Source organism: Chiloscyllium plagiosum, chromosome 2 (genome assembly GCF_004010195.1).
Source record: "Chiloscyllium plagiosum isolate BGI_BamShark_2017 chromosome 2, ASM401019v2, whole genome shotgun sequence".
NCBI lineage: Eukaryota > Metazoa > Chordata > Chondrichthyes > Orectolobiformes > Hemiscylliidae > Chiloscyllium > Chiloscyllium plagiosum.
This window is the reverse complement of record NC_057711.1, coordinates 103,932,109-103,954,901: the sequence shown is the minus strand read 5'-3', so window position 1 is coordinate 103,954,901 and position 22,793 is coordinate 103,932,109. Positions and strand designations below refer to the sequence as shown.

The window sequence follows — 22,793 nt, the reverse complement described above, 5'->3', positions numbered from 1 at the left end:
AAAGATACTGAAACAATTAGTGTTGCAACTATTTCAGTATTTTTATAACTCTAATGTGACAACAGTACCATAAGCCCTGAAAGCAGATTGTATTAGCATTGTCTTACGGGGACTATATTTTATGTTTAATTAATTCGCATTCCCTGTACAGAACTGGGATGTCCTTCAAGCATTATAGGAATTTGAGGACACAGATCATCAAACCATGCGGATATTTCTAACTATCATGGATAGAAAATTCTGCAGGATCTGCTGACCTCGATGTCCTGATTCCAAAAATGCTTAAGGTCGTTATGCACAACATTTCATATTTAAGTCTAAGTGATTTTGAATTCATTGGCATGGACTAATTTATAACTGCAGAGGTACATTCAACACCATTTCATGCTCAGCATAACTGATGCATTGCCCTTGTTGTGCACCCTGTTTTGCAACACTTTTTAGAAAGTGGACCTTCCATCAACTTGGTTCGGATGTCAGTTTTGGGAAAGGCAGTCAGCATCTTGCTGTCGCTGTTAGGGTCAGGGACATGATCAGAAGAATCATCTGGCATCAGCTCATATGGATTGGCTTCATCATAGACATCATGATGGTCATAGGATCCCTCACGACGTCGATGGCCCCTATTGACATCCCTCTTACAGACATTCGTCTTGATTGTCTCCTTGGAGTTGCTATTATCCCCTGAGGCCTGGAAGGGATCTACAACAGAGAGAAAATTCACTGAGTTCCATGTTATGTTTTCTTCCTTCTCTCCCCACTACACATTGTTGCTCAGTAGCTTAGAAAGTGGCAAATTCCCATTCTTTCATTATACTCCTTGACAGGTTGGACAAATGACTTCAAAATTGAAAAGCAAACAGAAAATACTGGAAACACTCTACAGATCAGTTGCCGTCTGTAGTCAGAGCAAACAGAATTGAAGGGGGTGATTTGAGTTGACCGAGTGAATGTGTTTATGACCAATGATAGGGGTTAAAATTGATGATGTTTGAAGGACCAGATCCTGTCCTACCAATTTCTGCCTCACTGCAGTGTTTCATTTTGTGTTTGATTAAGGAAGCCTATTTAATATTGATGTCCACTGCATTTGTTTGTTTGAGCATGGCTGAGGACACAGAAGACAAAGTAAACAGATACCACAGAAAGACTTGAAAACCGCTAGAAACATGAAGTAGACATTTTAAAGTTTGGGATAAAATTGTGCAAATGACGTTTCTGCACGCTAAGAAACAAGTGTCATCTCAGGATAGCTTTGAGGGAAATAAAACATAAAAAATACATAATGCTCAAGATGATCTGCTGTTCCTCATATGGGTGGAAAATAGTCACATGGAAAGATTTCATTTATAATCAGTTGTTTTCTTTAGAGCACACGACAATCAAGGAGATTACTCACCCATCCACATCACAGACTCACCTGTAAGAACTGGCTCCACCTGATCCTTTTACTGCTGTGCCTTGTAGAATATGCCCTTTACTTTTAGAGACTCTCCATGCATCTTTGTATCAAAATGAAACACTTCACACTTCTCTATGATAAATTTCATCGTCAACTTGTTTGCCCATTCCAGCAACCTGGAGGATTGCTTTTCAGGCATGAGGTGGAGAATTGTTTTTCAGACTGGAGGCCTGTGACCAGTGGAGTGCCACAAGGATATCTGCTGGATCCACTACTTTTCATTGTTTATATAAATGATTTGGATGTGAGCTTAAGAGGTATAGCTAGTTTGCAGATGACGCCAAAATTGGAGGTGTAGTGGACAGCGAAGAAGGTTACCTCAGATTACAACAGGATCTTGATCAGATGGGCCAATGGGCTGAGAAGTGGCAGATGGCATTTGATTTAGATAAATGCGAGGTGCTGCATTTTGGGAAAGCAAATCTTAGCAGGACTTATACACTTAATGGTAATGTCCTTGGGAATGTTGCTGAACATAGAGACCTTGGAGTGCAGGTTCATAGCTCCTTAAAAGTGGAGTCACAGATAGGTAGGATAGTGAAGAAGGCATTTGGTATGCTTTCCTTTATTGGTTAGAGTCTTGAGTAGAGGAGTTGGGAGGTCATGTTGCGCCTGTATAGGACATTGGTTGGGCCACTTTTGGAATATTGCGTGCTATTCTGGTTTCCTTCCTATCGGAAAGATGTTGTGAAACTTGAAAGGGTTCAGAAAAGATTCACAAGGATGTTGCCAGGGTTGGAGGATTTGAGCTATAGGGAGAGATTGAATAGGCTGGGGCTGTTTATCCTGGAGTGTCGGAGGCTGAGGGGTGACCTTATAGAGGTTTATAAAATCATGAGGGGCATGGATAGGCTAAATAGGCAAAGTCTCTTCTCTGGGACGGAGGATTCCAGAACTCGAGGGCATAGGTTTAGGATGAGAGGGGAAAGATATAAAATAGACTTAAGGGGCAACTTTTCATGTTGAGGATGATATGTGTATGGAATGAGCTTGCAGAGGAAGTAGTGGAGGCTAGTACAAATGCAGCATCTAAACGACATCTGGGTGGGTATATGAATAGGAAGGGTTTGGAGGAATATGGGCCGGGTGAAGGCAGGGGGACTAGATGGACCGAAGGGTTGGTTTCTGTGCTGTACATCTCTATGACTTTATGACTCTAGAATCTGTTTGATTCTTTTTGAAGTTTCCCTTACAGATGACAATACTTTCAAGTTTTGAGTCATCTGCAGTGTGCCCTCCAGTGTGACTGCATAATAGACTTTAATCAGACATTGCTCATCACAAATCAGTGTCAGTGAGGTTACTTTATCAAAGACGGTTCTGAAAATTGCAAATATTTTCTCTCTCATTCAAGTTTAATTACACCACATTGCTTGCACATATATGTGTATTTGTAGGAAGTACATCTGTGAATTTGCATTCACCGAGCTTATCTTGTCTTCTGTCTTTCTCAAGAGTGAGCCACTTTCACACGCAGGCAGTGTACTAGGGCTTGTACCAGCACCAACTAGAGATGAGTATTGTGGCACTTTCCATGTGCTGCTTTGATGGTGCCCACACATTAATATTTGGACCACTGTGAACAATGCACAGACATTTAACAGCTAAAAGGCTCATTGCGGAACCTGTCTATGTAGTTAAAAAAAAACACAGCTATTTAGTATGTAGATCCATAATGCATTTGATATTACATAAAGCTAAAAATAAAACACTTTTCCTTCCCTGTGAATATTCCAAAGATATGTGAATGCTCATTCTCCAGGATCGAACCAGGAGACAGATTTTCATAGACTCAGTGTTCCACTTTGAGAAAAAACAGATTGCAAATTTGTATCCTACCAGAAGTAAGGATGCTGAGGGTTCACTTGCTTCCACAAATAACATCAACAACACTTGATTGAAATGAGCTGGATCATGGCAGAAGATCAAGGAATTATAAATATCTCAAACCATTTAAGTTTTTCAAGATTTTTTATTTAGTTTTACTACTCAAATCAGCAAAATAAGGCCACACCCATAAAACAGCCACACCTTCAGGATCCAAAGGACAAACTTCCATCCATTGTTCTAGTTCAGGAAGACCTTTCATTTTTGCTATCCTTTGCTTGGCCATACAGGCTCTGGTAGGTTTTAAAATAATATGTCACTAACACATTAAGAAACTAACCAACATATGCAAATTCAACTATTGAGTAAGTCAGTATAGGTCTTTTTTATAGACAGTAATAGGCTTGGTGTTAGAGGATTGTAAGGTTTTCTTTGAGAGAAAATAGTAGTCCAGGCTAAACCTCACAAGGCTGCTATCGTAGAGATACCAACATATCTAATGGTAGGGCCTTTAATTTTCTTTGTTTTCAGACAGACATGAACTCTCTTTTCCTGCCATCACCTTATCAACATCCTCTTACCCCCAGCCTATTGGCAATGCAATAGGCAGAAAGATGAAGCTGCAATTATAGGGATTGCTAGGGATAATCCTTATAGCAAATGCATGGAGGCAAGACTGGAATTAGTACCTAGATTAGGGTAAGATTTACCATCACTGCAAGGATCATTGAGATGTTGCAGGAGAGAAGACCAAAAGTCTGAGGCCTCGAATGACTAGAGATCTAATTTGGGGCCCAATTTTAAGCCAATGTAAGCCCATTCACTCACACAAAGCTGAAGGTGGGCACTACATTAAAAAGAACCTATTCGCTTCTCGAGATTCCCTCTCTCATTTCCATCTATGTTTCCTGAGCCATGGGAAATAAATGTGGTGACCGTGAAATGTAAACCACACTTCTAATAACAGTAGAAAAGCCATGATTTAATTATGTTAATGGCATGGTCTCTCTATTCTGGAAGCCTGACTTGATGCTACACCCACCATCAGGCAAGGGAACAGGTTCAGTAAGATAATGAACTTGTTACATCTGGGAGTCACAGGGGAAAGAAAATGGATTGGATTTTATGGAGGCACCTGCTGGTGAGATTAACCAAACTTGCTGAGTCACAGTTCTGGAATGGCGAATCAATAATTTTAATGTCTAAATCAGACATGATATCTTGGCAACCATTGGACACTGAGTGGCCAGGTTTCCCAGGGCTTGGGAATCTCAGCAGTTGAGGGGCTCCAGTAGTTTATCCAGGAGCTGGTTGTTGATTCTAGTTCTATGTCAGGCCACAAATGAAGCAGCATTTCAAATAAGGTCCAGTCATTGAATTGAGCTGTCGCAGAATTTTCGTGCTTTCCAGTCAGTCACTCCCTGTAAAGGTGACCTGCAGTCACCCACATAAGAGAAGGGATTTTAATACTTACCAAACCTCTGAGGTAGAATAGCTTTCCAGGGCCAGCCACCACAGATCTCATATATTTTGCGAACATATTTGTAACCACAGAGATTTGTGAATTTCTCATCAAGGTTTATTCCATTAGCCTTCTTTGAGCCTGTCAAGGAGGTGAGCAGCAGCACAATTGCCAGGATGGACACCAGACACTCCATTGCAGCTCACAAGTGACTAGCTTCAGCCTCTGTTCAGGATCCGAGAGCCAATTGCTCCACTCACTGTCTAATGATTCTCCTGTACAAATTATACCTATTGTAATTAACTGATCTAAATAGATTTTCTTGTCTCACACTCTGACCTGACTTGCTTTCTCTACTGATTTGGGATGTTTTGCTTTTCCTCCTCTAACCCTGACTTTTATGTTCCTTCTCTGTTTATAGTTGTTTTGATCCCTTGCTATGGCTCCTGTTTTTCATTAACTTTTGTCCTTTTATCTAATCCTTTTTGAAAATTTTCCAACATTTCCAATCCATAATGCCCGAAGGAAATAAAACCATAAATCTTTCTGGGATTAATGTCTAGTTTAACCAGCTGCCATACATAATTGATATCTAATGGCAATTATGTAGAGACCTGTAATGGGTGAATCTGCTGTTATACTGCTTTATTGGGAACCCCTGAAATGTGAGTGTATCGTAGCTCATTTTGAATACTTTATGTTAGTGTTTTCAATTTGTTGTATCCAATACTGTTGACCACTAAGGCAAGTAGCCTGACGCAAGAAATTTATCTCTTGCAACAAATTAAACTTTAAAGTCACAGTCATGGAGAGAGTATTTGCCTCTTCAGGATTTAAGAAAAGACTGCAGTTCCAAGAGGGAGATGATTTGTTCAGAAGGCAGCCATTTTTTTTTTATTATTCCTGTTCTGGCTCTTCGAATGAGAGGTCATATTTAGTTCCACGTTTCCACTTTTTGTCTGTAACTTTGCAGTTTGGATTTTCGCTTGCAGTTGAGACAATTCCTGGTTCCACAAATCGAACCAGGAAGAAAGTACCCTTGAAGGTTATATTTTGTTTCCAGGGTGATGGGTGAAAATGGATGTCATGGTAAGGATGTAAAGTGACAGATGCCGTGGCTGACCTGGGTGGAAGGTTGCCTCAGTTCACTAATACTTTGATAAGAATCAAGGAGAAACAATAAAAGATAAAAACAGCCCTCACCTCTCACATTCTCACCCACTCACACATTCCTCATCCCTGTAAATCTGTGCCATGTTGCACCCTCTTACTGGGGCCCTTAATACACCCCAGGCAAACCAACACCTGCCATCTACCCATAGCCCTTTATAGTTCTTATGCCAACAAATGCCAATCCATGACTTGCAAATATACTTTGTCTTCACACCTAATCATGCCCTTTCACCTACCATCAATAGACCAAGATCCATTCTGAGATGAAAGAATAGATAAATTAAGGTTCATAACAATAACACCATTGTTATCATTTACTTTCCTCTATTCCTTATAACAAACATTGGAATTCATAGCCAAAGAATCACTGAGCACTTGAAATTATCAATCAATCTGTGAAATGACAGGTATCCCACTGTGATAATGGAAGTTTCAGAAATCAGTCATGCGACATTTGAGTGTAATAACAAGCACTAATCATTTTAAGCAGTGCAGATAGTATTTTTCAAATGTTTAATGGGAAGATTCTTTAAATGTCATTATCATTCCTTTTGATAGTTCTTTGTCAAACCTTTTTGACAGCATTGTTGACAGTTCAAATGATAATGACATTTCCAATTTTATGCATACTAACATTTTTTCTTAGTGATGCCAAATAATTACCTTTCTCAAACAACAATTTACTGCTTCTAAAGGACACCAGCTCCCAAAGGTTATTGATATCATCAAAATGGCACCTCCCCAAAGATGATTCTACATCATATCTAAAAGAGTACCTTTGAAAAACATACCCTACTTCTCTGAAATATTCCAGCAGCTATTATATTTACCCTAACAAGTTTAACATGCACAAGTTGACTGTTAGACATCCCACGAGTGAATGTCCAATCAGGTTGAGACAACTACATTTTACCATGGGCAACACATACGTCCAAATTAGAACCAGCCCCAATTCTCTCATTGTGAAAATGGTAGATGTCATGTTCTAGAATGGGACTTCTGGAGTCAGGCCTGCAGAGCCATCTTGTAATGCTGGGGAGGTTCTCTTTTGATGAAAGTTGAGGCCTGTGAGCTCCTAATCCTGAATTACCTTTGAAACCTTTTTCATTGTTCATCACCTTGAAGTGGATATCATCAACTAGACACTGAAAATGATCCAGAAATAAAATAAAACTCAATTTGTGACAAATGAAGGATTCCTCAGACTGATATAATCTTCACTCCCTCTATCATAATTACATACTGCTGTTCTCTGCCTCAAAGCTTGGCATCCTTTGACCTTTTTTTTGCTTTTCTTGAATCATAGATTCTCTACTTTGCAGAAGCCATTTGGCCCATAAAGTCTGAGAAGAACTTGCCACCCAGACCCACAAACCCCACTTCATCCCAACATATGTAACTGATCAGATACAATTCCGATCTCATGCATATCATTTGTAGAAAAAGGAGATTGATGTTGACAAATATTCCAAATAATGACCCTAGCCTGTTAAAACAATAAAATAGAAACCAGCAGCTGGTTATAAATGTCGAAAATGACAAAAAAGCTTTGTTCAAATACCAGTCAATGACTAAGTATTTTAAATTCATATCACAATTTAGGATGGAGCATTGATCTTGGATGAAGTTTGGTCTTTTGTTGGAAATGGACATTTTCATTCAGATTTACTTGTAAGCCAAATGATTTTTATCGAGCTGCAAGGTTTTGCTACAGCTCTACAAGTCCCTGGTGAGACCACACTTGGAATATTGTGTCCAGTTCTGGTTGTCCTACTATAGGAAAGATACAGAGGCTTTGGAGAGGGTGCAAAGAAGGTTTACCAGGATGCTGCCTGGACTGGAGGGTTTGTCTTATGAAGAGAGGTTAATTAAGCTTAGACTTTTCTCTCTGGAGAGAAGGTGGAAGAGAGGTGACCTGATCGAGGTATAAAAGATAATAAGAAGCATGGATAGAGTCAATAGCCAGAGACCTTTCCCCAGGGCAGGATTGACTGGGACGAGGGGTAATAGTTTTAAGATATTAGGAGGAAGGTATAGAGGAGAAATCAGAGAATTCACAGCAGAGAGCTGTGAATGTGTGGAATGCACTGCCAGCAGTGGTGGTGAGGCAGAATCATTAGGCGACTGCTGGACATACACGTGGACAGCAGTAAATTGAGGTGTGCGTAGATAAGGTTATATTATTTTACATTGGGATACATCCTCGGCACAACATCGTAGGCCGAAGGGCCTGTTCTGTGCTGTACTTTTCTATGTTCTATGTTCTATAATAAACTTTCCATCTTTTTGATTTTCTACTCTATATTCTCTTTACATTTTTTCATATAAGAATTTTTTGCCCACCCTAAATGCCCTGAAGAAAGTGGCAGTGAGCCGTTATCTTGATTTGTTGCAGTCAGTCTGGTGCAGGTATATAGATATACTTCCGAATCAGGATGATGAGTGGGTCAGGAGGAAAACTCACAAATGGGGATGCTCCCATATATCCGCTGTTCTTGTTGTCCTGGATGGCAGTAATTGCTACCTTGAAAGGTGCTATCCAAAGGTGCTTTCTGCAGTGCATCTTACAGATAGTACACACTACTGCTATTGAGCATTGGTGATGGCAAGAGTGAATGTTTGTGAGTGTGGTACCAGTCAAGCAGGCTATTTTGTCCTGGATAATGTCAAGCTTCTTGAGTGCTATTCAAACAGCACTCATCCAGGCAAGTGGAAGTATTCCATCATACTGCTGAATCTGGTTTATGTTTGGTGGACTGGCTTTGGGAAGTCAGGATGTGAGTTACTTGCTGCGAGATTCTTCGCATCTGACCTGCTTTTGTAGCCATTGTATTTATATGGTTAGTGTGTTCAGTTTCTGTTCAATGATATTCTCCCATAATGTTGATAATAAGTGATGGCAAAACCATTGAATACAGCAATGGTTAGATTGTTGGAAATTGTCATTGTCTGAAACTTGTGCAGCATGTCTGTTAATTGGCATTTGTTAGTTCTACCCTGAATGCTGAGCAGGTTTTGTCAGTTTGGGACAAGGACTACTTCAGTATTTCAGAACACCTAAGGAGACTTAAAGCGCATCCCCATGGAGATGGTTAGATTTTCTCTTGTTGTTATCAAAGGTTTTGGGGGTATTGTGGGAAACTGGCTTTGAGGTAGAACATCAGTCATGATTAAGTTGAATGGAAGACTTGATGGTCTGAATGCCCTGCTCCTGCTGCTGTTCCCTATATACCTGTTCTGAAGATGGTCATTACCTGGCATGTAGGAGACTATCAAGTGGAGACAAGGCTATAAAAGTGTGGAACTGATTCACCAACTTATACTCCTATTTGTGATTACTAACTATTCTTTCATCGTGATTTCATATTTTCCTAAGATATTTTCAATTTCAATTTGCTACTCACAGATGGTATGTTGCCTCCCAAGTGCCAGGGTTCGTGATGTCTCTGATCGTGTTTTCGGGATCCTTGGGGGAGAGGGGGGAGCAGCGCCAAGTCGTGGTCCACACAGGCACCAATGATGTAGGTAGGAAAACAGATGAGGATTTAAGGCAGAAATTCAGGGAGCTAGACTGGAAGCTTAGAGCTAGAATAAAAAGATTTGTTATCTCTCGTTTGTTGCCTGTGCCACTTGCTAGCAAGGTGAGGAAGAGGGAGAGAGAGGAGTTGAACACATGGCTACAGGGATGGTGCAGGACGAAGGGTTTTGGATTCCTGGATAATTGTGGCTCTTTCTGGGACCTCTATAAACAGAATGGTCTTCACCTGAACCAGAGGCGTACTCATATCCTGGAGGGGAAATTTGCTAATGCTCTTTGGGTGGGTTTAAACTAATTTAGCAGGGGGATGGGAACCAAAACTGTAGTTCAAGCATACCGGAGGTTGAGAGTAGTGAATTCAGAACTAAGATTTCAAGCTGGCAAGATGGCACCGGCAAGTAAGACGTTGGTTTTATGTGTGCCTACTTCAACGCCAGGAATAGCGTGGGTAAACTTGCAGGATGGGTTGGTACCTGAGATTTCAATGTTGTGGCCATTTCAGAGAGGGACAGAAATGGTTATTCCAGGTTCTGGGATTTAGATGTTTCAGTAAGAACAGAGAAAATGGTAGAAAAGGGGGTGGTGCGGCATTGTTAGTCCAGGACAGTATTTCAGTTACAGAAAGGATGTTTGAGGACTCCTCTATTGAGGTAGTATGTGCCGAGATTAGATACAGGAAAGGAGAAGTCGTCCTTTTGGGAGTTTTCTTTCGGCCTCCAAATAGTTCCAGAGATGTAGAGGATAGGATAGCAAAGATGATCCTTGATAGGAGCGAGAGTGACAGAGTAGTTGTTGTGGGGTCTTTAACTTTCCAAATATTGATTGGGAATGCTATAGTTCAAGTACTTTAGATGGGTCCAATATGTTCAGGAGGGTTTCCTGACACAGTATGTAGACAGGCCAACAAAAGGCGAGGCCATATTGGATTTGGTACTGGGTAATGAACCTGGCCAGGTGTTAGATTTGGAGGTAGCTGAGCATTTTCCTGATAGTGACCACAATTTGGTTATCTTTATTTTAGTGATGGAAAGGGAGAGGTACATACCGCAGAGCAATAGTTAAAGCTGGGGAAAAGGCAATTACGATGGGATTAGGCAAGATTTAGGATGCATAGGATGGGGAACGAAACAGCAGGGGATGGGCACAATTGAAATATGGAGCCTATTCTAAGACCAGTTACTGCGGGTCCTTGATAAGTATGTACCCATCAAGCGGGGAGGAAGTTGTCATGCGCAGGAGCCATGCTTTACTAAGGAAGTTGAATTTCTTGTCAAGAGGATGAAGAAGACTTATATTAGGATGAGATGTGATGGCTCACTTAGGGTGCTTGAGAGCTACAAGTTAGCTAGGAAAGACCTAAAGTGAGAGCTAAAAAGAGCCAGGAGGGGACATGAGAAGTCACTGGTGGATAGGATCAAGGAAAGCCCTAAGGCTTTCTACAGATATGTCAGGAATAAAAGAATGACTAGAGTAAGATTAGGACCAATCAAGGATACTAGTGAGAAGTTGTGCATGCAGTCAGAAGAGATAGGGGAAGTGCTAAATGAATACTTTTTGTCAGTATTCACACTAGAAAAAGACAATGTAGTCAAGGAGAATACTGTGATACAGGCTACTAGACAAATGGGTTTGAGGTGCATAAGAAGGATGTGTTAGCAATTCTGAAAAGTGTAAAATTAGATAAGTCCCCTAGGCCAGATGGGATTTCTCCTAGGATTCTCTGGGAAGCAAGGGAGGAGATTGCCGAGCCTTTGGCTTTGATCTTTATATCGTCATTGTCTACAGGAATAGTGCCAGAAGACTGGAGGATAGCAAATGTTGTTCCCTTTTTCAAGAAGGGGAGTAGAGATAGCCCTGGAAATTATAGACCTGGGAGCCTTACTTCGGTTGTGGGTAAAGTATTGGAAAGGGTTATATAAAAGATAGGATTTGTAATCATCGAGAAAGGAATAAGTTGATTAGGGATAGTCAGCATGGTTTTGTGAAGGGTAGGTTGTGCCTCACAAACCTTACTGAGTTCTTTGGAATGGTGACCAAACACCTGGATGAGGGGAAAGGAGCTGATGTGGTGTACATGGATTTCAGTAAAGCGTTTGATAAGGTTCCCCATGGTAGCTATTGCACAAAATACGAAGACATGGGATTGAGGGTGATTTAGCATTTGGGTCAGACATTGGTTAGCTGAAAGAAGACAGAAAGTGGTGGCTGATGGAAAATATTCATCCTGGAGTTCACTTACTAGTGAGGTACCACAAGGATCTGTTTTGGGTCCACTGTTGTTTGTCATTTTTATAAATGACATGCATGAGGGCATAGAAGGATGGGTTAGTAAATTTGCAGATAACACTAAGGTCAGTGGAGTTGTGGATTGTGACAAAGGATCCTGTAGGTTACAGGGAGACTTAGATAAGCTGCAGAGCCGTGTTGAGAGCTGGCAAGTTGAGTTTAATGTGGAAAAGTGTGAGGTGATTCACTTTAGAAGGAGAAACAGGAATGCAGAGAACTGGGCGAATGGTAAGATTCATGGTAGTGTAGATGAGCCGAGAGATCTCAGTCTCCAGGTACATAGATCCTTGAAAGTTGCCACCCAGATTGTTCAAGTTGTTAAGAAGGCATACAGTGTGTTAGCTTTTATTGGTCGAGGGATTGAGTTTCGGAACAATGAGATCATGCTGCAGCTGTACAAAACTTTGGTGCGACCACATTTGGAGTATTGCGTACATTTCTGATCACCGCATTAACGGAAGGATGTGAAAGCTTTGGAAAGGGTTCAGAAGAGATTTATGAGGATGTTGCCTTGTATGGAGGGAAGGTCTTACGAAGAAAGGCTGAGGGACTTGAGGCTGTTTTCGTTAGAGAGAAGATGGTTGAGAGGTGACGTAATTGAGACATATAAGATAATCAGAGGATTAGAGAGGTTGGACAATGAGAGCCTTTTTCCTTAGATGGCGATGGCTAGCATGAGGGGACATAACTTTAAGTTGAGGGGTGTTAGATATAGGACAGATGTCTTTGGTAGTTTCTTTACTCAGAGAGTAGTAGGATGTGGAACAGCCTACCTTCAACAGTAGGTTCCACCTAGGAACACTCCAACCACATGGGATGAATATAGATTTCTCCAGCTTCCTCATTTCCCCTCCCCCCACCTTATCTCAGTCCCAACACACCAGCCTCATTCCTGAAGAAGGGCTTATGCCCGAAACGTCGATTCCCCTGCTCCTCGAATGCTGCCTGGCCTGCTGTGTTTTTCCAACACCACATTTTTCAACTCTGGTCTCCAACATTTGCAGTCCTCACTTTCTCCTACTGCAACAGTAGTAGTCTTGCCAACTTTAAGGGCATTTAAATGGTCATTGGATAGGTATATGGTTGAGAACATAATAGTGGAGGGTAGATGGGCTTCAGATTGTTTCCACAGGTTGGCACAACATCAAGGGCCGAAGGGCCTGCACAGCGCTGTAATGTTCTATGTAACTATTGCTGTTTCATAGTGGGGTCTTTGTGGATTGACATAAGCTCAGGTCAGACCCCTCAGTAATTGTTGCTATATGATTATTGGTACACTGAACATAAGGGGAAGGCTTCAGAGCAGCTAACTTGTTATGGGAACTTTAATGCACGTGGGATTACTGTTATCTTATGGACTAATCTATGTAGTCATCAAATTTTATCCCAATACTTTACATCCCAACACACCCCTGGCAAATATAAAAAAAGCCTGCTCTTTCAGAAAACCTAGCATACATGTTGCATCTTTTCAGACTGAGTAATACCTCCTCCACCTGTCACCACACCTGACATAACCCCACCTCACCCACCACCCCACCATTCTCACCTTCTATATCTTGACTCCTGTTCACTTAAAAGTACTCCTAAGAATACACCAAATGAGAACCCAGGAACAGAAACTCCCATCTTCAGGAGTCAACAGCCCAAACCATGTTCTTTTATGCCTGTGGCCTTCCTTGAGGTGAGTGGAGACAGCTGATTCAAGCCTACACAACACTCCATTCTTAATGTTGGGTCCAAAGATTTCAGTTCCCTGGTGAAGTTCAGTTGGATTAAATTTAGAAGTCCAGCATGTCAAATCATTACATATCAGTCAACATTGTCAAAACCTAATATGCCCTGATGACCGGCTCCACCACGCCCATGAAAATATCTAAAGTGGCACTTTAAATTTGTAACTTGGTCCAATGCAAATTAAAAATTGCCAAGCTAAGCAATAACATTTTAGTCTGGATCTTTTGTCAATGTTGAGAAGGGATGCACCAATTTGTATGCTGTCTCTTGAGATTAGCCTTTAACCAATTGGTGACTACTCGTCCAGGCTCTTCTAGATATTTTTTACACCACTCCAGAGACGTCATGACAAATCTCTGGAGCAGGTGGGATTTGAACTCATGCCTCTGCATTTAGGACAATATCACTGCACCACAAGAGCCTCTCCATGCGTCTCCAAATGAGCAAATCTCACTATCATAGAAAATGTAGATTGGAAACAACAGTATATCATTTGAACTTCAAAAATAAGTGAACAAGAATAGAATAAATTCATGTTATTTAAGCTGTCACTGTTCAGATCCATATTTGGTGCAGTAAATATTTGCCACAGAAAAGCTTGGAAAGCTGGGAATTAGTTCAGAGCTGCTCCATTCCAGCACTGCAACTTTGGTGGAAAATCTGCATCAAGTTATCCATTGGATTTCTAGGAAAATTAGGACAATGCAATGAGAGCACTTCTGAAGCAATCTCTAGCCCTCATTGAATGTTTTAAAAAATATATTTTTTACATATCCATAGATGTTTTTATACACTACTGATTGGTTTTCCCCATCAGCAAATTACTCCTGCTTTGAATCAAATGAGAAAGGTACTACCTCACAGGGGCAATGCAATAACAACAAAAGTGAGGAAAGGTAGGGAGGATTGGAATGGGAAATAAGGCACTGTATCCTCTGTGGTGCCCATCTCCCTTGAGGATATCAGTGTGTCTCTATATTATTGGCTCTGTACTGATTACCTGCTCATTGTTAATTGTAACTCAATGGATCTCAGTGCCATCACATTGACAGCCTCAAAAACTGACAGTAACTGGGTAGGATGCAGAGAAAATCCGATTATACCATCATTTGTGGGATGCAGAGTTCCACGACCAACTGGAATCATTAGACAATGAACAGGGACACAAAATTACTAGTTTATTTATCTCCCATTTCCAATTATACTGAGGGTGATTAATGAGCTGAAATCAACTAACTCAGCACTGACTGAAGGTTGGGCCTGGAATCTTCTGCTCAGTTGGATTTAAGACTAAATTCTATCTACTTTGATATCAGCAAGTTTAATCTCCCTTTATATTTAGCATCTTGCTTTTTCCATTCTTTTGACATTTATTTGGGATAGTCTCCACTTTGCAGAATATTTACAAAAGGAAGGAAGTGAAAACAATCATTGCATTCCTAGCACACTTAACAAGAAATGTATAGAAATAAGAATTGAACTCTCACGTCATTGGAAATCAGTGAGTATTTCTCAACTCTATTCAAAAGAAGGAATTTCAGTATGCATTGCATTCAGTATAAGGATAAATGTCCACAAATCATGGCCAAGAGGCGAGAGCCCCTCCTTGTCTTATCATGTCATCACATGGAACAGGTCAAAAGCATTTATCGCTGACATAGACACTTAATACTTTGGTAGAATTTTCTGCCCTCCCCCTGGTGATCTTGGTATTAGGGAAGTGGGGTTGAAGGTCATTTAGTCAAGCTGGAGAGTGGTGAGTGGGGACATCTCCTGTCTCTACCTTGAATAAGTTTATGGCCTGTAGATTACCTTCCCTCCTTGATTAAATTGACACCTTGGAAAGCTAGTTAAAGCACACTTCGTGTACTCATTCTATCTTCACTGGTATGAGCTCAGGGATATATGGGGTGGCTTGTCATTTGAGGTCCACTACAAACAAGCCCTAGTATGTTTGCTTCAGTTTCCTGGATAGTGGGGAAGGATGTGTGTGTCCTGTTAAAAAGGAATTTGTTGGTTGTTCAAGGGACTCAGTATTGGGAAGGCATACCCACAGTCTTACCCGTATGCTTGCAGCTAACCACACTCCCCTCACTTCTTCTCAATATTCACTCTGGACTGTCTACTGTCATTACTCACCCCTGGGCTGTGATCCAATGACAATCCTAAAACATGGAAGGGGGCAATGTCATCATTAGCACCCACAGACCTCTCCAGTGGTGCTGCTGAGTGCTGAAGACCATGAGGTCTCTGATTCGCTCTCAGCAGGTCAGACTTCTGTTCCTGTTGACTTTCCTGAGGGAAGGCTCATTTGTGGCCCACCAGAAGTGTCCAATTGGCACACAATGAGGCATGTGCACCCCCTGAAAGAGGTAACACATCTGAGACTCCCATCAACCCCGCAAGTTTTTGCCTTCAATTTCAGCACATAAGTGAAATTCTCTTCCACATTTGTCTGTTCCTTCTCCATTTTTGCTGGCTTCCTCTGTGACAAGTTGTCCCTGTTTGTCATTAGCTGAAAATGTGTTGCTGGAAAAGCGCAGCAGGTCAGGCAGCATCCAAGGAGCAGGAGAATCTACGTTTCGGGCATGAGCCCTTCTTCAGCCCCTGAAGAAGGGCTCATGCCCGAAACATCGATTCTCCTGCTCCTTGGATGCTGCCTGACCTGCTTTCCAGCAACACATTTTCAGCTCTGATCTCCAGCATCTGCAGTCCTCACTTTCTCCTGTTTGTCATTAACTTTGCTCCTTTTCTAATGGCTTTTGAAATGTTTCTATCACTTCAGATCCTTAATGTCCAAATTGAGCGTAACCACATGCTTTCTTCGATTAATGTTTAGTCTAATCAAGTTGGTGGTTTTATTTAATATTAACAGCTTCTTATGCATACCACCAGCAAGTGAACCTATTGTTCTGTCGCATTTTGCCAACTACTAGAACCCTATTGTTGCGAGTAGTTTCCAATACTTTACATTAACATTGTAATAACATTTGGAACACTATGTTGTCAGGCAATCAAGTTAAAGAGATTTATTTCCAAAAAGCAAGCAGTTGCCAAACAGCTAGAGAAATGTAAATTCAAGAACTCATGGGGATTTAAGACAAAACCACGGCAGAAAGTGGGAGAAAAGTAATTTTTGTTTTGCAAGGCAAAAGAATTTCAGGAACTTAATTTTTTAAATATTTCTGTCCTATTGGATATTAGTTTTTACATTCTGATCTATTTTATGAAGGAAGGAAGTAAAGTTCACATGAGGAATTGAATAGAATGAGTATCATTCAGCTCTTTTCGCAGTTGTGGTGATACAAGAGCTATCCCTGCAGTCTGTGGTGTCTCGTATTGAGCCTCCTGTTAGATTGAGCTGGCGAGCTGTCAAGAATACTAGGAATCTCACAGCGTGGTGACAAAAAGAAAATCAGGAATATTACTGCCGTCACAGTTGCCCTCACGTAAATGAGAAATCCAGGGTAAGGGAAACAGGGGTCTGATCTAGTTAGGCCTGTTAATAACAAGGTTGAAACTTTATTGCTGGAACAGCACAGCAGGTCAGGCAGCATCCAGGAAACAGGAGATTCGACGTTTCGGGCACAGGCCCTACTTCAGGAATGAGCAGAGAGCGTCACTTTCTCCCTGTTAATAACAACAATCTACTAAAAGTAGGAATGGATTTTGATACTGGCCAGTGGATGTCAGCAATGTTTACTGAAAGTGGTAGCAATGGCAATAATTCAGGAGCAACGGTTTTTCATGGCAGGGTTGGGTGGGCCACATGGTGGGAGGTGGGTTCATGACATTTTTAATTGTGTAGCTTCCCCAGAGATTCCTTTATTTGACCCCTTTAATAAATCCTGGTAAATGATTAGTTCAGCTTTGAGGTAGAGACATTACAATTTTACAATTCATAATGTCCACTCTACCATTGTCTTGGGTAAGCTGTCTTATTTATTTGCATCACACACGCATAATTCCTTGTAAATGTGCTTTCTCTGTTTTCCCTCTACTGCAGCTCTCAATTGTTTGCAGTTCCCATTTGCAACTAGCTACATGTGTGTTAACTTTCTTCCAGTTGCTATTGCTACCAGGTCACTAGAATATATTTATTATTCAAGAAAATTATAAATGAACCCATTACAATTCATGAAAACCTTTAAAAGACTTATCAAACATTCTACAAATGTCTCAAAACAATTATACATACCGATTTCAGTATCACAGCTCCATTTTATTCTGCAAACGCCAATATAATTCGTACTTTTAAAAAAATCTGGGTTTTTTAAAAAAAAACTTACATGATCAAATAATAAGACTGTTATAACCCCAGCTGGTGGTATTATAGAGTCATACAGTACAGAAACCAACACATCACTCCAACCAGACCACGCCAAATATAATCCTAATCCCATCTGCCCGTTTGTTACTTAGAATCATAGAATCCCTACAGTGTGGAAGTAGGCCCTTCAGTCCAACAAGTCCACTGACCCTCCAAAGAGTAACCCACCCAGACCTGATCACCTACCCTATTATTCTACATTTTACCCCAGACTACACATCCCTGAATACTATGGGCAATTTAGCATGGCCAGTTCACCTAACCTGCATATCTTTGGACCGTGGGAGGCAACTAGAGTACCCAGAAGAAACCCACGTAGACACGGGGAGAATGTGCAACCTCCACACAGACAGTCACTTAAGTCTGGAATTGAACCTGGGTCCCTGGCGCTGTAAGGCAGCAGTGCTAACCACTGAGCCACTGTGCTCCTGGTCCATATCCTGCCAAATCTTTCCTATTCATGTACTTTTAAATCTTGTAACTGTGTCTGCATCCACCACTTCCTAAGAAAATTCATTCCACATGTGAACCATCCTCTGTGTAAAAAAATTGCCCCTCGCATCTTTTTAAATCTCTCTCCTCTCACCTTAAAAATATGCTCCCCAGTCTTGAAATGCCCCATCGGGACAAATCGTTTTGTGTAATTTACAATGGTAGTCATTGAAACAGGGTCACATGAGGCTCCAGATTTTCCTTACGGCCGAAGTTTATTATACAAAAAAAAGAAAAAGCTATATAAATATAGAAGATTGTCATCAAGAGCTAAACTAAAAAGGTTTCAGTAATATTCCCCAACACCATCTATAACAGAGACTCAAAGTCCAGAGGAAATGCAGCCCCTATCTCAATGTTTTGGCATTCTACTTAACTGACTCCTGACAGTTTCCTTACAATAGATAGGGAGACGATTCTGTGAGTCCTTTCCAAATCTCTCAGTACTTATTTTTCAAAAATTTAGGAACCTAAATTTTCTTAGTTCTAAAAATGAGGGTTTGAGAGGTGCCTGTACAAGAGTTCTTTTAATGTGGGGCAACTGTTGAACACCAGTTAATACATGGGCTTAGCAGCACAAGGTCTTGGCCCAGTTTCAAGCAGGGTCCAGGACAACTGGAGACCAGGCAGTACTGTTTGGCCTTAGATTGCCTGTGCTGGAATGCAAATAGTTCAGCACTGGGCAGCACCTCACGCTGAGTTAGTGTGAGGTCTGAGATGAGGGTATTGGGAGAAACAGGACACTCCCAGGCTCGAAATGGCAGGTGAGCAACAGGTGGATAGAGGAAATGCTTCAGTGATACCCCCAAGGCCTCACTGGTGAAGTGCAGCATTCTCACAGACACCGAGCGTAAGACTGTCCGAAGTGGAAAAAGAGCATCCGGGAAGGCGTTGAGCACCTTGAGACTTGCTGTCAGGAAAAAGATTGAAGCCAGGCAAAAACAGCCCGCTGTCACACCAATGCCCCACCCACCCCTTCCTGCGACAACCACCAATCTCAAATGTAACCGAGCCTGCAGTAGCCACATCAGTCTATACAGCCATCTATGGACTCACCCTGAGTATAGAAGTCAGTCATCTTCATCTACAAAGGACCACCAATGATGATGATGAATTCTGATAATTACTCAAAGTCATCTTTGTCCCAGAGGACTCATTACAGAGAGACAACTGGTGGGCTACACCACAAGCTACTCCAAAAAGCTATCTTATAAACATTTCACAAATTCCTTTTCCCAGTGACCTACTACTAACCTGATTTTCCCAGTTCACCTACAGATTGAAATCCCCCATGATCATTTAACCTTGGTTTTCTTACACAACTTTTCTATCTCTTGGTGTATCTTGTCCCCCAAATCATGACTACTGTTTGTAGGCCTTTATATAACTCACATTCAGATATAACACCTTTGGTCCTATATCAACCGTCCGTCTTCTCATCATTATTTGTTTATCCAGTGTATTTGAAGATTGATTCCTAACCGTTTCCAAATATTCTGCTCTGTTTTTTGTGCTGGAGACTTTAATAACCTCTCCTGAGTTCTCCTTTCTTTTCATTTTTCTCATATTTTTCAATGCAGTTGAAACCACCCCCACAGATGTTAACCTGTAGCTTTGCTTCCCATTGGTCATTATATTCCTTGGAGTTTAACCTTCCTCCCCCCTCCACCACTTTCTAGTTACTACAAGCCAAATGTTTTCATTAATAGTCTATATCTCCTCAAAAAACATTCTGTGAGATTGTTAATTTAAAATACAATCTGATTACTTCTCCATTTTCTATTCATCTACGCATGACCGTTTCTTCCTTTATTGAAGTCTTCAAACTTTATCCTTTTGTAGATGTTAAGTGAACCGACTTGTAACAGGTAATCCATTAGTCAGCCCTCTAGAAAACATTTTCCTTGAATAGAGTCCAGATACAGAATGTTCTTACTAAGTCTCAAAATGCTTCAGAGCCAACAAGTTACCTTTGAAAAGTATTTACTGTGGTTATGTAGACACACATAATAGCGAATACAGCAATATTGTAAATGGCCAGAATCAGTACTGGTGGTATTCTTTGCAGGATAAGGTAAAATCAAAACACTGGAGAGATTCTCTTGTGCGAAAGGTTTTGTACAATCTTTTGTGTCCGCTGAGCAGTAGTTGGTATTTAGTTTAATGTTTCATTTGAAGAACATCGATTCTGAAAATACAAATCTGAAATATCAGCTTAGATTAACTGTGCTAATGGGAATGCAGCTTGAATTCATAGCTTTCAAGCTCAGTGATAGGACATACTAGCACTGTGTCAAGCTGGCTGGGTAAATTAGCTCCCAAAGTCTGAACCTGAGGATGTGTTATTAGTGCCAGGTTTATTGATCTCCTGAGAATGATCAAGGTCAGTGAATGCACTTTCCCTGACAGCTCTTAGCCGCTGCTCTATTTGCTGCATTTCCTGAAGCAGCACAGCCCCTTCACTCAGCCTGCAGCAATCGTTGGCACTCAGGATTCATGCCTAACATCCAGCTACTGTGGTTTGTCCTTGAGAACCCATTTCTCATAAGCCCCCACTATCTATCACTATTCAGTTATGGCAAGTATACCATAGAAACACTTTGCCATGTGTTCACTGATATTCAGCCCTTTGTCTTGCAGGGTGAAATGCTGCACAATGGAGAGGAGCAGTATAAAACCAAGGGGCATCAGGCTGCACACGTTTCCTGATTCCTACATGAAGGTAGATGATCCTCTGAATCATAGTACAGGCTACTGTGGAGCCAGTTGTGCCTTCTGTCAATGAGACCATTGAGGATGATGATCTCTTGCTACCTAATGCCCTTGCTACTTTCTGACTGGATGAGCAGGTTGCTGATGGTTAGAACATGAATGCCTTACTTCTAATCCTATTTCCATTCCCTCACACTAACCCAATTCCTACTCACAGATAGCCAAGAACTGCTACTTACTCAGTCACAGGATCCCCAAGAGGGGGATGAAGAGGGACAGCATAGCGCCAATGAAAGGGGACCATCACTTTACTTTGGCTCTTGCCAGCTCAGATACTAATGCAATGTCTATCTTGGCAACCAGGTCAAGAGTAAATGATGGCTCATTTACGAGCTGACTGCTGGTTCTCTCCTGCCTGGCCGTTTTGCCACGGTTGCCAACCATTTCTGTTCCAGTGATTGCATGCACAGATCATTGACTGTTCTGTCAAGATTCTCTGGCAAGTGCACATTCACCAAAACACTTGCAAAATCACTTGAGTACATTCTAACCTGTTGTAATTGTAAATTATAATTAGCAATAATGACTGTGTCTGAGCTATTAAATAATGCAGGGCCTATCACATATCTTCAAGTTTTAACTGGCATAGCTGATACATTCATTGCCTAAATTTGAGATCGTAATTTTCAATCAAACAGTTCTATTAGGATTGCACTGAGTCGACATTTTCCAACATTTGCGGGAACATGCATGCACACACCCAATCTTGACAACAGCAACACCACAAGGGCCACACAGGTAAAGCAAACTCGCCATAGTTTTACTAGACCATAGGATTCACTGTCATTAGAGAGAGAACAAGAGATACAACTGGCGGTGGTTTATTCTGTGGGTCGCCATACCTCAGACAATGGGCGAGGTAACCTCAGCTGGTGTTAGAATTGAACCCATGCTGGAGGTGTCATTCTGCATTGCAAACCAACCAAGCAGCCGAGATATCTATGGTACATATTTGTCCTGGCAAGCAAAGCTAAGTGATAACAAATAAGAAGCGTCACAACTATACAAACTTATTTACTCACCCTTCATCATTTTGGAATATAAATCATCTTGAATGTACCTCACAATATACTCAGCAGGTTAAGGGGGAGAATCTTGTACCTGTCATGGCAAGGTTAGTGGTAGGGGCATTTAATCAGGCAGCATGGTATTTGTGGCCCTTACCATCTTCCAATCTACACCCAGATTAGTCCATGCTGGGAAGGCTCAGGGTTACTTTCTTGCACTGCCACCGATTCAGGCCCTTCAGTGAAAGATTTATGCCCGTTAAAGGCCCAATCCACTGCTGTTGCTTTAATCCAATGACAGGCAGGAGACTTGTCATGCAAGAAATACTAAAAACAAATCCAACTGTGTTCGCCTCCAGGGGTTGTGTCCTCATTTAAAGGAATTTGATGCCTGAGGGAGGAACCCGACATGGGGTGGGGAGGTGCCCACTTAGAGTCACTCGCTTGCTCATTTTTAAATTTACTTCATGGAATGTGGGCATTGCAGGATGGACCAGTTTATTGTCCATCCCTGCATTCTCTACTTGAAGAGGTGGCAGTGAACTGCCTTCTTGAAACACTGCTGTCCATATGCTGTAGGTAGACACACAGGGACAGTGTGCTCCCTAATACCATTAGGGAGAGAGTTCCAGGATTTTAACTCCGTAACACTGAAGGAACAGGAATGTATTTTCAATTTAGGAACATGAATACGTTCGAAAGGAGTT

At 41.3% G+C, this 22,793-nt stretch overlaps 1 protein-coding gene across 1 annotated transcript; it reads right to left on the bottom strand.

Moving 5' to 3' along the window:
- Positions 1 to 271: 271 nt before the first annotated feature.
- On the bottom strand, positions 272 to 21,463 carry LOC122557814. The gene is made up of 4 exons (XM_043705893.1): positions 21,332 to 21,463; positions 7,015 to 7,069; positions 4,764 to 4,892; positions 272 to 702 (listed from the first exon to the last, which is right to left on the bottom strand). Exons 1-4 carry the CDS (start codon positions 21,461 to 21,463, stop codon positions 389 to 391), a joined length of 630 nt encoding a protein of 209 aa, XP_043561828.1. The 3' UTR covers positions 272 to 388.
- Positions 21,464 to 22,793: the final 1,330 nt, after the last annotated feature.